At 40.2% G+C, this 13,553-nt stretch overlaps 1 protein-coding gene across 2 annotated transcripts; it reads left to right on the top strand.

The window, feature by feature from the left end:
* The first annotated feature begins 836 nt into the window (after positions 1-836).
* Positions 837-10,429, top strand: rerglb (RERG/RAS-like b). 2 transcript variants are annotated; one of them, XM_041939488.1, is made up of 5 exons: positions 852-961; positions 3,587-3,643; positions 4,975-5,048; positions 6,744-6,892; positions 8,572-10,429. In XM_041939488.1, exons 1-5 carry the CDS (start codon positions 910-912, stop codon positions 8,855-8,857), a joined length of 618 nt encoding a protein of 205 aa, XP_041795422.1. In that variant the 5' UTR covers positions 852-909; the 3' UTR covers positions 8,858-10,429. The 2 variants fall into 2 exon arrangements, with proteins under 2 accessions (XP_041795423.1, XP_041795422.1); XM_041939489.1 differs by lacking the exon at positions 3,587-3,643 and having other exon boundaries at positions 837-961.
* Positions 10,430-13,553: the final 3,124 nt, after the last annotated feature.

The following is a 13,553-nucleotide window of genomic DNA, read 5'->3' as shown; positions in this document are numbered from 1 at the left end:
CCTATTACAACATTAAAAGCATAAAAAGCCTAGTTTTTAGTTGCTAGGCTGCTAGATTTTTAGTTTGAAGTGCAGATATTCCAGACAGATGGGAAAAGCAAATTAAATAGCTTGTCAGTGAACGTTGATTTTGCAGCTTTTGTGGTTTTCTAAATATGTTTCTTAAAATGTTTCCTCATTAGGCTGACAAAAAACATGTTTCAGATGGCTTTTTATCTCAGAATCTGTTTGCTGTTGCAGGTGAGTTTTATGTAAATGTAATTTCCAAAAGACGTGGTTGCTTGAATTGAACCTATATTCTTGCAATTTTGTCTTAAATGTGTATTTTCTGTGTTTGTGGACTCATTTAATCAATTAACCTTCTCTTCCGGGCTGGAATGGGCTTCCATAGCACTAAACTATGATAACACAAATGTCCATAGATGGCAGCCGGACTACAGTTACAGTGCCAGAGTTGGAACAGCACAATGGGTTTAGTCAGCCGTGACCTTCGAGTAACCTCTCTGTAAGAGGGGGAAGCGACAGAAAAAAGAGAGATATATAGTCACAGGAGAGGAAAGAAAGAAGGAAAACAGATGGGTTGAGTGGAAAGAAAGAGGGGTGAGAGAGTTATGTAGGATGCAGGAGAGGGAGAAAACAGAGAAAGGATAGGTGTGACAGAGGAAAGGAGCGCTTGGCACACAGACAGAAAGAGAGAGAAGAAGGGGGCGCTTGTTCTCCCCCACTCTCCTCTCCACTGGGCTTTAAAAAGTGAAACAGCCCTTTGAAGAGGAAGAGAGGGGGGCAGTCCTGCACTCCCATCCAGGCCGGACTGTAAGGAGCACTTAGTGTGCCGACGCTAACCCAGATACCAGACACAACACAGAGCTGCAGCCGGAGAGCCATCTGAGGACCTGACAGAGCACAGGCATGAACGACATCAAGCTGGCCCTGCTGGGGAGTCCGGGGGCTGGGAAATCAGGTGAGTGGATGGAAGCGATGTTTAACTCAAACAGCTAGAGAAAAAACACCAGCCAACATCTCTGTACTGTCTATAAAAGTTCAATTTGTTGCTTTCTTTTTGTTCCAACACTTCAGTGCAGTGTTTTTCAAACGATGATGTTTTTTGGTGCAGAATATATCACAGATTCAGGCTTGGAAATCTTCTTTATACAGTTTCAATGTCTTTTTGAGTAAGAATTCCTAAGCAGGTAGTATATATTTTAAGTGTAGCAGGCTACCAGAAAAGTAGCCTCACTGTTGATCAGATACATTTCACATAATGTCTTGGGACCTCTGTGAACGGCTGGAGGGCAGCACACTGGAAACTTAGGCTGCAACTCAAGATTATGTTATATTCCTTATAGTTTCATGTCAATTAATCGTTTGGTCAACAAAGCATCGCAAAATGTCCATCAAGTTCAAGGTGGTGCACTAATTTCTATTATTTTGTCCAGCCAGCAGTCCAAAGATGTTCACTTTCTAGTGAGAATAGCAGCATTTAGAATGCTTGCTTGAAAAAATAAGAATGGTGGCAGGTTAACTTTCTACACATTGACTAATTAATTAATTGACAACTTGGTTTCCCCTCCAGACACGCATATTAAACTTAAGGTCAGGGTGTTGCTGCCTACAGCACAACCTCACTCTTTGTTTTGATGGAATAACACACTGTCTTCTGAGGTTGTGGGTTAAAAAACATAGAAAGTGATTTTTTATGCATTAATTTGGTCTGTATATGTTAAAATCCTACATTTTGGTGGATCTAGTCTTATCAGAGGCTTCACCAACAGTCAGTGACTGTATGTTGAATTATAGATGTAAATAGAAGGTAAAACAGCTCAGGTTCAGTGTCTCATTGTGTATGGATGCTATAGAGATTTATTCTAGAAGGTTTCCTTGAACATTTAGGACACTGCACCAAAGACCAAAGATCAGATGGACTAGTTAATGCTCAGGTGAACTGATAGCCTCATGCTCACTACAACACATCCAAACTAGCAGCTCTGTTAGCTAGCAATGTCCCACAGTATATGTGTTCCTTTTTCTGTCATTTAACTCAGGCTAACCATCTCAAAGAAGAGAGAAGAGAGAAGATCTTTGGATCAATGTGTGTGAAACTTGATGTAACTACAAACTAGATGTAATGTAAACTAGATGTAGAGACTTAAAAATGAGGCAGCGCCACTTGAAGCCACTTGGTAAACCATTTGCTAACTAGCTAACTGTCCGTTAGCTAGCTGGCAACTAAGCAGGAAAAGTTCATTGTTGAACTTCAAAACAGTTGTTTGTCAAAAAAAAAAAAAAAAAGCCATCAACTGAAACAAGCCCCCTCTTTTGACCACTTTCCCCCCCAGAGTGTTCAACCACATCTCGTGGTCTCTGGAAGATAAAGACTTCATGCTAACAGTAGTGAAAGACCTTTTTTTTTCACTGAGCTTCGGTTTCATGTTACATAAGCAAACAAACAAAAAGTCTATTGGCTCCATATTGAAATTGAACGGAAATAATGAGATTATTTTGGCAGAACTTTGTTAAATTAAAACTCATCTGTCAGAGCCGATTTCAAGGATGGAAAAATGAAAACACAACACACTGAGGTCTGATCAATGTGAATCAGTGCGTTCTGCTTTCAGGGAGCCACTGCTTTTGTTTATCTTGTAATTAACTAGATGAAGCTTTTTACTCTGGCTTTGCTGTATTGTGTTGACGGTTGGTGCCACTTAGGCCTGCTCTTTGTTTACATATGGAATAAGTGAAAAAGATCTGCAGTGGCTCAACCACCACCAAAGATCCCACCAACTTATTTTCCAAGACGTTCAGCGGTTTATGTGACCATATCTCAAATGTGCACGGCCTAACACATTCCAGATTTTATTCAAAATCGCTGGCAAAGGGGGGCGAGTTCTAGGACCCGTGTTGCTGCTTGGGGTCTTGTTGCGTTTATCAGTGTTCAGTTTCTGTGGTGCTGTTTAAGAGTGGCTCTGTGCTGTGTTCAGGGTCCATAAAACAATGGGATGTCTCTATACTGGCTGCCTGGCAGTGAGAGGCAGTCTAGAGGCCGCTTGGCACATTTGTCCATTTAATATGTTTCTCTGCTCTTTGCTGTTCTTCCTGTTGCTACGCTGCATGTTTCTCATTGTCTTGTTGTTTTGCTGTCTGAATATATCAATATTAGTGTGAGGAAAAGAATTGCTATTGCATATTTGTGTGTCCCTGTAGCATAAGTGTAGAACCTCTTCAGATGCTTGTGGCCACCATAAGCAAAAGGCTTCAGAGTTCAGCACTTGAAACTTCAGTCCTTGATTGAAACTGATAGTGTGTGGTCAGTTTTATGTGTAGCTCTCAGTCTGGAGGCAAAGCAGAGAGGGAAATATAACTATTCAGCTTGCCAAATATGCACGCAGGCTTCCAGAAAAGCCATGCAGCCTCTTTCATGTGAGGCTACGGTTTCACTGCTCTGGTCCCGGAGACTGTTGGCACCGAGTTTCGCCTGCCTGACTGAATGAGGCTCATTTTCCCCCCTGCTGCTGCCACCTGTGAGGGATGAGAGCTTAATGATGCCATGATTCATTTGGTTGTTATTCATTTCGTGTGTTTCCTCCAGCTGTCCTTGTGCGGTTCCTGACCAGGCGCTTCATTGGTGAATATGCCTCAAATGCCAGTAAGTGCTTCCAGATCTGGTGATGATGATTGTGGCTTGATTTGGATTTGGTTTTGGTCCCGGAGAGCCGTTTATCTTCAAACATCATGGATGTTGCTATTTAGTCACTTAGCGGTGCATACATTTCCCCTGAGCATCCATGAGATTAACATTCAGGATAACTTCTGTGTGCAACATAATTCAAAATGATTACAGCTTTAGAAAGATTAAAACAGTGAATTCCATATTCTAATGCACATCTATTTCATGGTTTCTCATATTTGATCTTATTAATCATTTTAATTGATTTTTTGCACCACTTGGACACTGGAACAAGCTGTAAATACAACACTGACATATTTTCATTATAAAGTTGTGGAAAACATGTTAGCAAGCACTCATATATTAACCAGAACACAACAAAGGAGCAACAGATTGCATTTAATTGTATTTCTGGCCAGCCTAGCCAGCATTTAATCTCCTTTAAGATCTGTTTTCTCTCCACCAACTCTTGAGGGAAATATCTGGCTCTTTGGCTGCTAAATCCTCCACTTTGATAAGTGAGAATGAACAAACCAACAAAACAATGAGATGAAAGATGCTGAAATGCTCTGCAGAGCTGAGGGAACCTGCAGAGTCGGGTGGTTATTCTCTGTGGGTTTTTCACTTAAAGTAACACCTTTCACACACCTGAGGAGAAAAAGGTAACAACAAACACACAAAACGTAAACATGACTGGTTAAAAAAAAAATGGTATGGCATATTTCTATGATTAAAAAAAGCAATGCAGTGTGCTCAGGTAGGTAGACTTGGGCCATCACTCATATTATTATTATTATTTTTTTTTTCCTCTCTCTCATTGATTATTTATTCATTTAATTAGTATTTCAATTAAAGATTATTATTTATTTATTATGATGATTATTTTTTTATTTATTATCTTATATATTTCTACTTTGACCCTTTCTCACATTTAAATTCTGTTTCATTATTCAATTTTACTCTGTATTTAGTAATAAGGGGCATATTGAAGGTGGTAGCACCCCTTTAAGTTAAGACCTTGTTCTTGTACCTCCAATGCTACCTCGGTGTACGTCAGGGGTCATATTTTGATTGTTTTATTTTATTTGAACTCTATTTTTATGTGAATTTTCTGTTACCATTGAGGAAATGGAAAAACAGGAAGAAATTGTTTACATGATGTGCTGTAAGATTTGTTATGATTTTGTTTTAAATAAAAATTTGAATGAAAAAAAAAAAGCAATGCAAAAACAGAATGCAAAACACCCTCTACCATCAGGCCATATTTTAATCAATTAATAGGTTTCTCGCTGTTTCTATTCCTGTTGCAGATTCCCTCTACCATAAAAGGCTGTCGATCGATGGCAGGCAGCTGAACCTGGAAGTTTTTGACCCTTGCTCTCAGGTAAAACATATCACTAACACACCTAATATTGTAATATATTTTCCAAAACCTTTTAGTAGAAAAGCAGAGCTGCAGACCTCTTCCTGTTCTGAGGTCTTTGCTCTCCTCTTACACTTCATCAGGCGGACTGGAAATCGACTCAATTTGTTTTTTTGCCTCGCGCTTAATGCATGGATGACCCTGAGAATGTCTAAGTTAACCAAATGAATAATGAATTATGTCTCTTCAAGAAAACACACTAAAAGCCATCCATATGAAAGTTCATATTCCAGCATTTTGTTTGACTTATGGTAATCATCTCTTACAGGTCAGACCTAAGTCGATATTTATTTTACCTCTGGCAATATCACTGCTGCTAAAAAATGTCGATAAAATCATCTGCGTCGGGAGAAAACCAGCTGTCTCCAAAATGTCAAGGGCCAAGAGAAGCTTAAGCATTATTTTTAAATCAATCCGCCGTGTTCAAAAGACTTCTTCAAGCCCAAGTATGGTAGAATTTTTGATGCAATCCTTCAGCTGAGGTGAAAAGACAATTATTTCTGACTTCAGAGCTGCAAGCGTTTCATGTAACAACAGCAAACACTGTCTGGTTTTCAGTGTGCTGGGGAAGCTGCAGCACATGCCCATGACCTTGAATGAACCGTGGTCAGGTATTTACCTTGGGCCGGCACGTGTACGATCCGTACAGCACGTTAAGTTGGGAATCTAAAGGGTTTATGAGAGTATCCTGAGGCGATGTGTGCCAATGGCTGTCTCTTTGAAGAAAAGAGCCATATAACCTGCTTACTTCTCTTTCTACAAGACCAAAGACCTGAGAGGCCTTTTACTACAGGGTTAGTATTTTATTGGAATGCTCCTTGGCTCAGCAGAACAGGAGCCGGTCATTGTCTTTGTCGGTTAAACTGACTGTAACTCCAGCCTTTCATAAGAAACACTGAGTCGAAGGCCTGCCCTTCTGACCTGGACTGCTAAAGAAGCTATGGAGTCAATAAAGAGGACGGGATAAATGAGCTTTTACAGTGCTGAGGCATCGCTGTTCGAGGGCTCAGACATGTCCTCGGGCCCCTTGTCCTTTCCTACGCTGTTTACTCCTCCTCAAGGTCACATCAACCGAGTCCTGTTCTCACTCTGCACGTGTCTGCACGCTGCTGCTGTTCAGGCTAACAAGAACAGCAGGTCTAGCTCTGGAATAAGTGGGACAACAGTAATGCACACATATTGCATATAGGATAAGATGTAATGAAAACTGTGAGAAATTCCAATTAAATTGCATAACTTTTTAACATCATTTATGGCGGCTAAAAACACCTCGAGGAACAAAACAACTGAGGGCAGTTTGTTACTTTCGATATTCAGACAATTTATAGCAGAAAAAAGTGTTAAAACTGTGATTTTTCAAGGTTTGTTGTTGTCAGATTACTTCATGATTAAGTCCTGTTGAGCATCTTGAATTATCTGGTAACATGACAACAAAAAAAGCACTGTTGCTATGGTTACCACTGGTTTAAAGTCACAGTGAAATGGATGTCAGCAGCCACAACTAGCAAAATTAATATCTACTAAATGACACAAAGAACATTTGCTTGACCTGGTCGAATCTGTCCCAGTGAAAACGAGCCACGCAGGACTGTATGGAACCTGGATTTAATCTGCACAGTGTGATGCCAAAATAAAAGCATGTGTTGACCTTGGCAGAGCTCAGGGGCCAGGTGTATACTGGAGGAGCCTGTGGACTGGGCAGATGGCTTCGTGGTGGTGTACAACATCAGCGACCGCACTTCCTTCATCAACGCCAAGAACATCCTGCGGCAGATTCGGGAGGCGCGCGTGGACAACTGCAAAGGGTCAGGAGCACAATGAGGTTATTTTACTGTGACGTGGACAGAAGCCGAGCAGCTGCTGGCCTGCTGTTTCAAACTATTTCCACAAACCCCGAGCTGGATGAGGTTACGTGAACTGGATCGTATACTGAAGCTGAATAGCTTCTGCAAATGTTTTCTCAAATTTGCAAGTTAGGTGTCATGTGGGGCTCAACACGAGGTTAGATAAGATTTGGGTTGAAACGTGTCAACAATGAACGTGTTTTAAAGTTCAACTGAGGATACCGACTGAAAGCTATCTGACGAACAAATCTTTGCTGTTGTTCATGAGTGAAAACCTTTTGTAGCTGAAAGTGTAGACCAGCAGCAAATAGAGACAGCATGGATACGAATTCTATTTTCAGTTTACTTACTCTTATTTACAGTGGTGGAGGAAGTTTTCTGCTCCTGTACTTAAGTAAAAGCACTAATACTACACTGTAAAAACACCATGTTAAAGGCAAAAGTCCTGCATTGAAAAGGTTACTTCAGTAAAAGTAATTAAATATAATCAGAAAATGTATTTAAAGTATTGAAAGTAAATACAGAAAAATGTCCTCTGTTACTTTTGTTATTATATTATATATATCATTAGATTATTCTTATTATTAGTATTTTTATTATTATTATTAGTAGTAGTAGTAGCAATTTTTCTGACAATCAACTAATGGATTCATCAACTAATCTTTTCAGCTGTACTTGTATATACTGTTAGGCAGTTTCATTCAAAGTCCAAAAGTCATCTTTATTGTCAGTTTCACCGAATGTACAGGACACACAGAGGGATCGAAATATTGTTTCTCACAGTCCCACTGTGTGTGCCAAAAATATAGGGTAAAAACAGGACGACAAGTGTTTAAAAATAAATACAGGGGCACAAAACTACTGAAAAGTCCGAAGAAATAGTTTCAGGATAAATAACTTCCATGTATATATATATATATATATATATATATATATATATATATATATATATATATATTTTCCTTTTGAAATGTAAAGAGGTAGAAGCTGAAAGTGGCGTGGAAAGAAAAAGACTCAAGTAAAGTACAAATACCTCAAATGTGTATTTAGGTGCAGTACTTGAGTAAATTTACTTGGTTACATTCCTGAGGAGCCGTCCTGCTTTTAGCTTGGCAAATATGCCAGTTTGACTTTAATTTTCTAATCATAAAGTAATGCTTCAGCTGCAGCAAAAACATTCAAATCATCCAAGTAAAGCGTCTAAAAATGTTTGTTGGCGATGAAACGCTCGGAATCATTCACAGCATCAGAATATTACTCGATCGCGCTGCGAACACGCTGGGAAAACAAAGCAAAGCTGAGTGTCGTTGCTCTGCCGTCTTTGAAGCTGAACAGGGATCCTCAGGAATGCTGTGAGTCCTGCCTGGGCCTGACAAACCCAAACTGATAAATGATTCATGATGACATGTGAGGGGTTCACTGCAAACCAACAGGCATCCAGTAAATTCAGCCCGATGGAAAAATCCATCAGGCTGCCTGTTAGGTGCCAAAGCATCCCGAGAACGTGCAGGGAAGAGATTTATCCAGTCAGTGATATGGATAAATGTTAGTCATTGATCAGTACTTCTTAATGTAGATAAAGACTGCAGACATCTGTGATATACATCTCACCAGTCCGCACTGACACGTCTCTGTTTCAGGGAGACGGAGGTTCCCGTGTGTCTGGTGGGTAACAAACAGGACCTGTGTCACGCCCGGCAGGTGTGCGAAGACGAGGGCCGCTGCCTGGCTCAGGAGAACCGCTGCCACTTCCAGGAGGTCTCAGCGGCCGAGAGTTACCAGGACATCGCCAACCTCTTCACCCAACTCATCCGGCAGGTGATGGAGCATCTCAAGTACAGAGCCGACAGACGGCGCTATAGCGGCTCCAAGTCTATGGCCAAGCTCATCAACAATGTGTTCGGCAAAAGGAGGAAGTCAGTGTGATGGTCCCAGTGAAAGATGACCAACTGGAGGGACTGGGATGTTGTGTGTGGGCCCATGTTAAAGGGAACTGGACAATAAGTTGCATGCTGGGTCAAAATTCTGTTTTTATTCAGACTTTTTCACTTAAATTCAAATGTAAAGCAAACAAATGCAAAAAAAAAAAAAAAAAAGTTGCTTATTTTAATGGGTCATAAGAGTCTTAAATGAGGAGAACTGTACCTTCTCCTACCCTTGCAGTGTCAGTACTGAGTTTCAGCACTGCATATCAAAAATGCTGAACCTTTCTGAGTATTAACAAAATGATTCTATGCAGTATTCCATTTAAAAGTCCTGCAAACCTACACAGGATGTTTCACTTAATCTTATAATCCTGGAATTTATGAGAGGTCATGAAAGGCTAAGTTGAGCCACAAAGCTGTGAGGGAAATGTCAATCAAGCACAGTCTAAACTAGCTCACATGGTCCAAAATAAGCCAAATCTCTCAAATCAGTGTTTGTTTATCTTCTCTCAGTTAAACTTTGCAGAAATGTGCCATAAAACTGAAATTTCTGACTAAAATCAGTGAATATCTTCCCATCAAAGACCGCATAATGAAGACTCGGGTCGTCCAGGGCCACGACTTCGCATGCTTTGATACAGACGGTGTGTTACAGCAGATCTTCACTGTTGGCATCAGCAGCCACTTTCTAATCACGACTGCAGTTATTCATATGAAACCTGACTGGGAAGCTTTGATTGGCTGTAATCAGCTTCTCCTCCATCCTCATCAGACGTGACCGTTTATCACAACACGGAGGAGCGCAAGATTGAAAAGCTGCTGATTAGCTTGTGACAGTGAAATGTTCAGCCCGAGCCAACTTTTCTCCACCAAGGTTTCTTCTGGAAGTCCCGAATCAGAGTGCTCAAGTTGTGAACTCAGGGTCACTAGCTGTCCCTGCTGTTTGCTGTGACTTCACAGATCTAATGTCTGTCTGCAGTGTTATGTGGGGACAAATGTGTCTTCAGTTTTATAGGATTTATAATGCTTTAGGTGAGGGCAAAAGCCAACTTTAATGCATTTTACTGACACTTTAATGAACATTACTACATATATTTTATAATTTTTTCTAGTAATGCTACTCTTTGGAAGCCATAGTGTTTTCTCGTATCTGATTTCTATACCGTTGACTGTAATATGTTATACTATCTATGGTAGCCGTGATTAAAGGCATCATTTAAATTCATTCACCAGTACAAAAATGTATGTAACCGTTTTATATTGTGTATATATTAATTATTGTATTTATTTGCTCTTTTCATGGAATCCAAGGATTTGAACAATATCTTGAATGTGAACTGAAGACTTTCGAACTTTGTAAAACTTTATGGAAAAAAAAAGCCTGCTAACGCACATCAGTGCAGGGCATGAACTCATTTAATGCTGAGCTGTTGTTCTTTTTAAATCCAGTTACGTCACCATGATGCTGTGAAGAGAGGATGTCCCACACATCGTGAAAAAACAAGCTCACATATGCAGCGTTGTGTAGATGAATGTTCCGTTTGTAAATACAGTACAAACATCGGATGTTCCAGAGGAAATTAAAGTTCAACATTGCTTAATAAGATGCCCGTTCTCGTTCTTCAGAGGAGCTTCTGCTCTGCTTTGAGCTTAACTTTGATTAGACGACCATGAGAGCAGGCATTTCTCTAAAGCCTTCAGAAAAGAGGAATTTCCTGTGTGTAGCTGCTAAAAATAGATGGTTTGGAGGCAGGAGAGGTGAGAAATGCACCATTATCATACTGAATTTTGGCCTATAAAACAAATATTCCTGAAGTACCCAGCAGATGGCAGCACAGTTATCAAAACATCACAATGATGTGCTCTTTTTACCTCAATGACTGAATCCATTCAAAGAATAGCGATGAATACATAAAGTGGGAAAAGAGTGAACATGTCAGATTTGGTTTTTAATTGTTTTTAGTTAAAGGTGAACCAACATGAGGTGACTCTGCTGATGTTTTCATGATGATGGTGGAAAATCCTGTTTAACACGATGCTCCTAAATCTCCCAGAGGTGCTCAGTTAGGTGGAGCTGGTGGCTTTAAAGGTCATACCATATAAATCAATCTATTCAGTGCCCCCTCGTGACCTGTGTGGATGCATTTTGCATCCAATGTGTGTCCCTGCTCATTTACACAGGTATGTCTTTTAATTAATCACCCATAGTAAATCCTGAATGTGGAGAGAAACGGTATTTTATAAGCCTCGAGAGAGAAAATGTGACGGGTTCCTCGGGGTTCAAGGGTCAATCACAGTTTAAACTAGATCTAAAAGACCTCAAAAATATAAACAGTTGGGAGGCTGACGGCTTCACTCCTGCACACTGCAAGTGAGGGTGAGATTATTCAACATTTAATCTGAAAACTGCTGAACGCTGAAATCTAACATGCTGACTTTAGATTAAAATGTGTTTGTCAAACGAACATCTTTACTTTCAAATTTATGTTTACTGATATTTTCAGGCAGAAAGAATGCACCGACATTGGCAACATAACACTTGCACAGGAACAGGATCTTTCAGTGATACACAGTATGTTTGTTATAGGTTGATAGACTACTTTATTGATCTCCTAAGGCATTGTTGCAGCAGCAGTTCATATATCACAAAACACACGTAGCTTACACAAAGTTGACCTAAGGGTAAGAAAAATCTGTTCTACTGTCTAACTGTACTAGATAAAAATAAAACAGATAAAAAATAAAATAGAATTAAGATACGATAGAGCTCTCGGAGTGCAAATCAAAACCGAATGTGCAAACTAATAAGGAAAATAAAGTTCAATGTGCAAAGTCCCTCAGTGTTACATTTTATAGGCACATGTAATTCGTCCATTCTACATATTGATCATTGCATTGTGGTAAAGGTCAGTTTCACCACACTGTTTATTTCTCTTATTCAATTGCACTCCACTCGTCCTTTGACTGAGGGTTCACCTGCAGCCATTTCCAAGTTGTGGTCTTCATGCCAGCTGCAAAAAGTATTTTAAAAATGTGTTCATTGTTTGCCAATAGCTTATGTAGGATTTTAGCCAGGGGCAAATCAATTCAGGTATGACTTAAACAGAAAAACATTATTTATATCTTTAAGCAAAATCTAGACTTGATGTCAGTGATTTCCCTGCTGGTCATTATGGGTACTGCAGGTTGGGACACAAGCATGTAAGCCTGTGGTGAATCTACTGAACAGCATGATAGGAATGATCAAATAAAGGTGTGAGGAATTAGCAGACCTACAGTCCTTAGTTTTATTGCTGCAGTTATGTCTGGCCACTCTTTCTTCAGACCATTTCTTTTTAATATCAGTGTCTTTGTGATCCGCCTCGTTCACACCAAAGCTGCGTGTTTGACTTTGTCAGCCCACTATTCAGCCCAACGAACAATACGTGTTGTCTGGTTTCAGTCTCCTCTACCATTGCCCAGATCTCATCTTCCAGAAAGTTTGCTCCTGGTTAAACCCTCATTTGAGCTGGCATTATGTAAAGAGGAAGGCAGGTAATAATATTAATAATACATTTTATTTGGAAGCGCCTTTCAGAACACTCAAGGACACTTTACAGAGCGGGTAAAACACAAATAACACAGGATAAATACAAGCACAATAAAAACACAAATACACAGGATGAATACAAGCACAATAAATAAAACCCATCAATTGAAGTTGATCACAGGTGTGTAAATTACAAATGCAATTCTTAGAACCTGCTTAAGCAAGGAAATTATCCATCCATTATCTATACACCACTGAATCCTTTGCAGGGTCACGGGGGCTGGAGCCTATCCCAGCCGTCTCTCGGGCGAAGGCAGGGGACACCCTGGGCAGGTCGCCAGCCTACCACAGGGCTACATATACAGACAAACAACCACGCACACCTATCATTCACACCTAGGGGCAATTTAGAATTATCAATTAACCTCAGCATGTTTTTGGACTGTAGGAGCCGGAGAACCCGGTGAAAACCCACGCTGCACAGGGAGAACGTGCAAACTCCACACAGAAAGATCCCAGGCGGGATCGAACTGGGGATCTTATAGCTGTGGTTTTGTCTGCCGTTACTTTATATTATTCTAATCATTCTCAGGTATCTCCAGGCCTGATTCTCTCTTCTGTTGCTATTGGACACAGTCCTCTATTATATTGGACATAGTTTGTTGTCTTCAATCTTATATGCGTCAATGCATGTAAATGACTATTTACTCGACTTTTGACATATTTCAATTAGGCTGCATGTGCCAAATCAGCAGCATGTTACTCCACTACAGTTCAGACACAGTAAAGCGCAGGTTTCCCGTACAGACTGAAGAAAGCATGAAATCTGGCAGCTTATGCAAGTTAAATTAAATTTTTTTGATCAAATTGTCCCTTCTGATTGCTCAGTGCCTCTTTCACACATACAAGGAGGGAATGTTTGGTGAAGAGAAGATAGCAGCCTCCTCATGTTCATCATCATCGCAGCACAGGTGGCAAATGAAAGCTCTCTGCAGGAGTCTTTTTGGCAGTTGTTTGGAATCCGTGAATGAAGCAAACACTTTATTCAGCTCCATCATGTGATTATTCCTTACTGCAAGTCTCCATTACACTCACAGTCATCACATGGAATCATTTATTTATGCAGCTTATACCACCTTGCGTGCATTTTAGTTATAAGGCCTGGAAT

This window comes from Chelmon rostratus, chromosome 6, assembly GCF_017976325.1.
Source record: "Chelmon rostratus isolate fCheRos1 chromosome 6, fCheRos1.pri, whole genome shotgun sequence".
Taxonomy (NCBI): domain Eukaryota; kingdom Metazoa; phylum Chordata; class Actinopteri; order Chaetodontiformes; family Chaetodontidae; genus Chelmon; species Chelmon rostratus.
The sequence above is the reverse complement of the archived record's forward strand: the minus strand, read 5'-3'. Positions and strand labels throughout refer to the sequence as shown.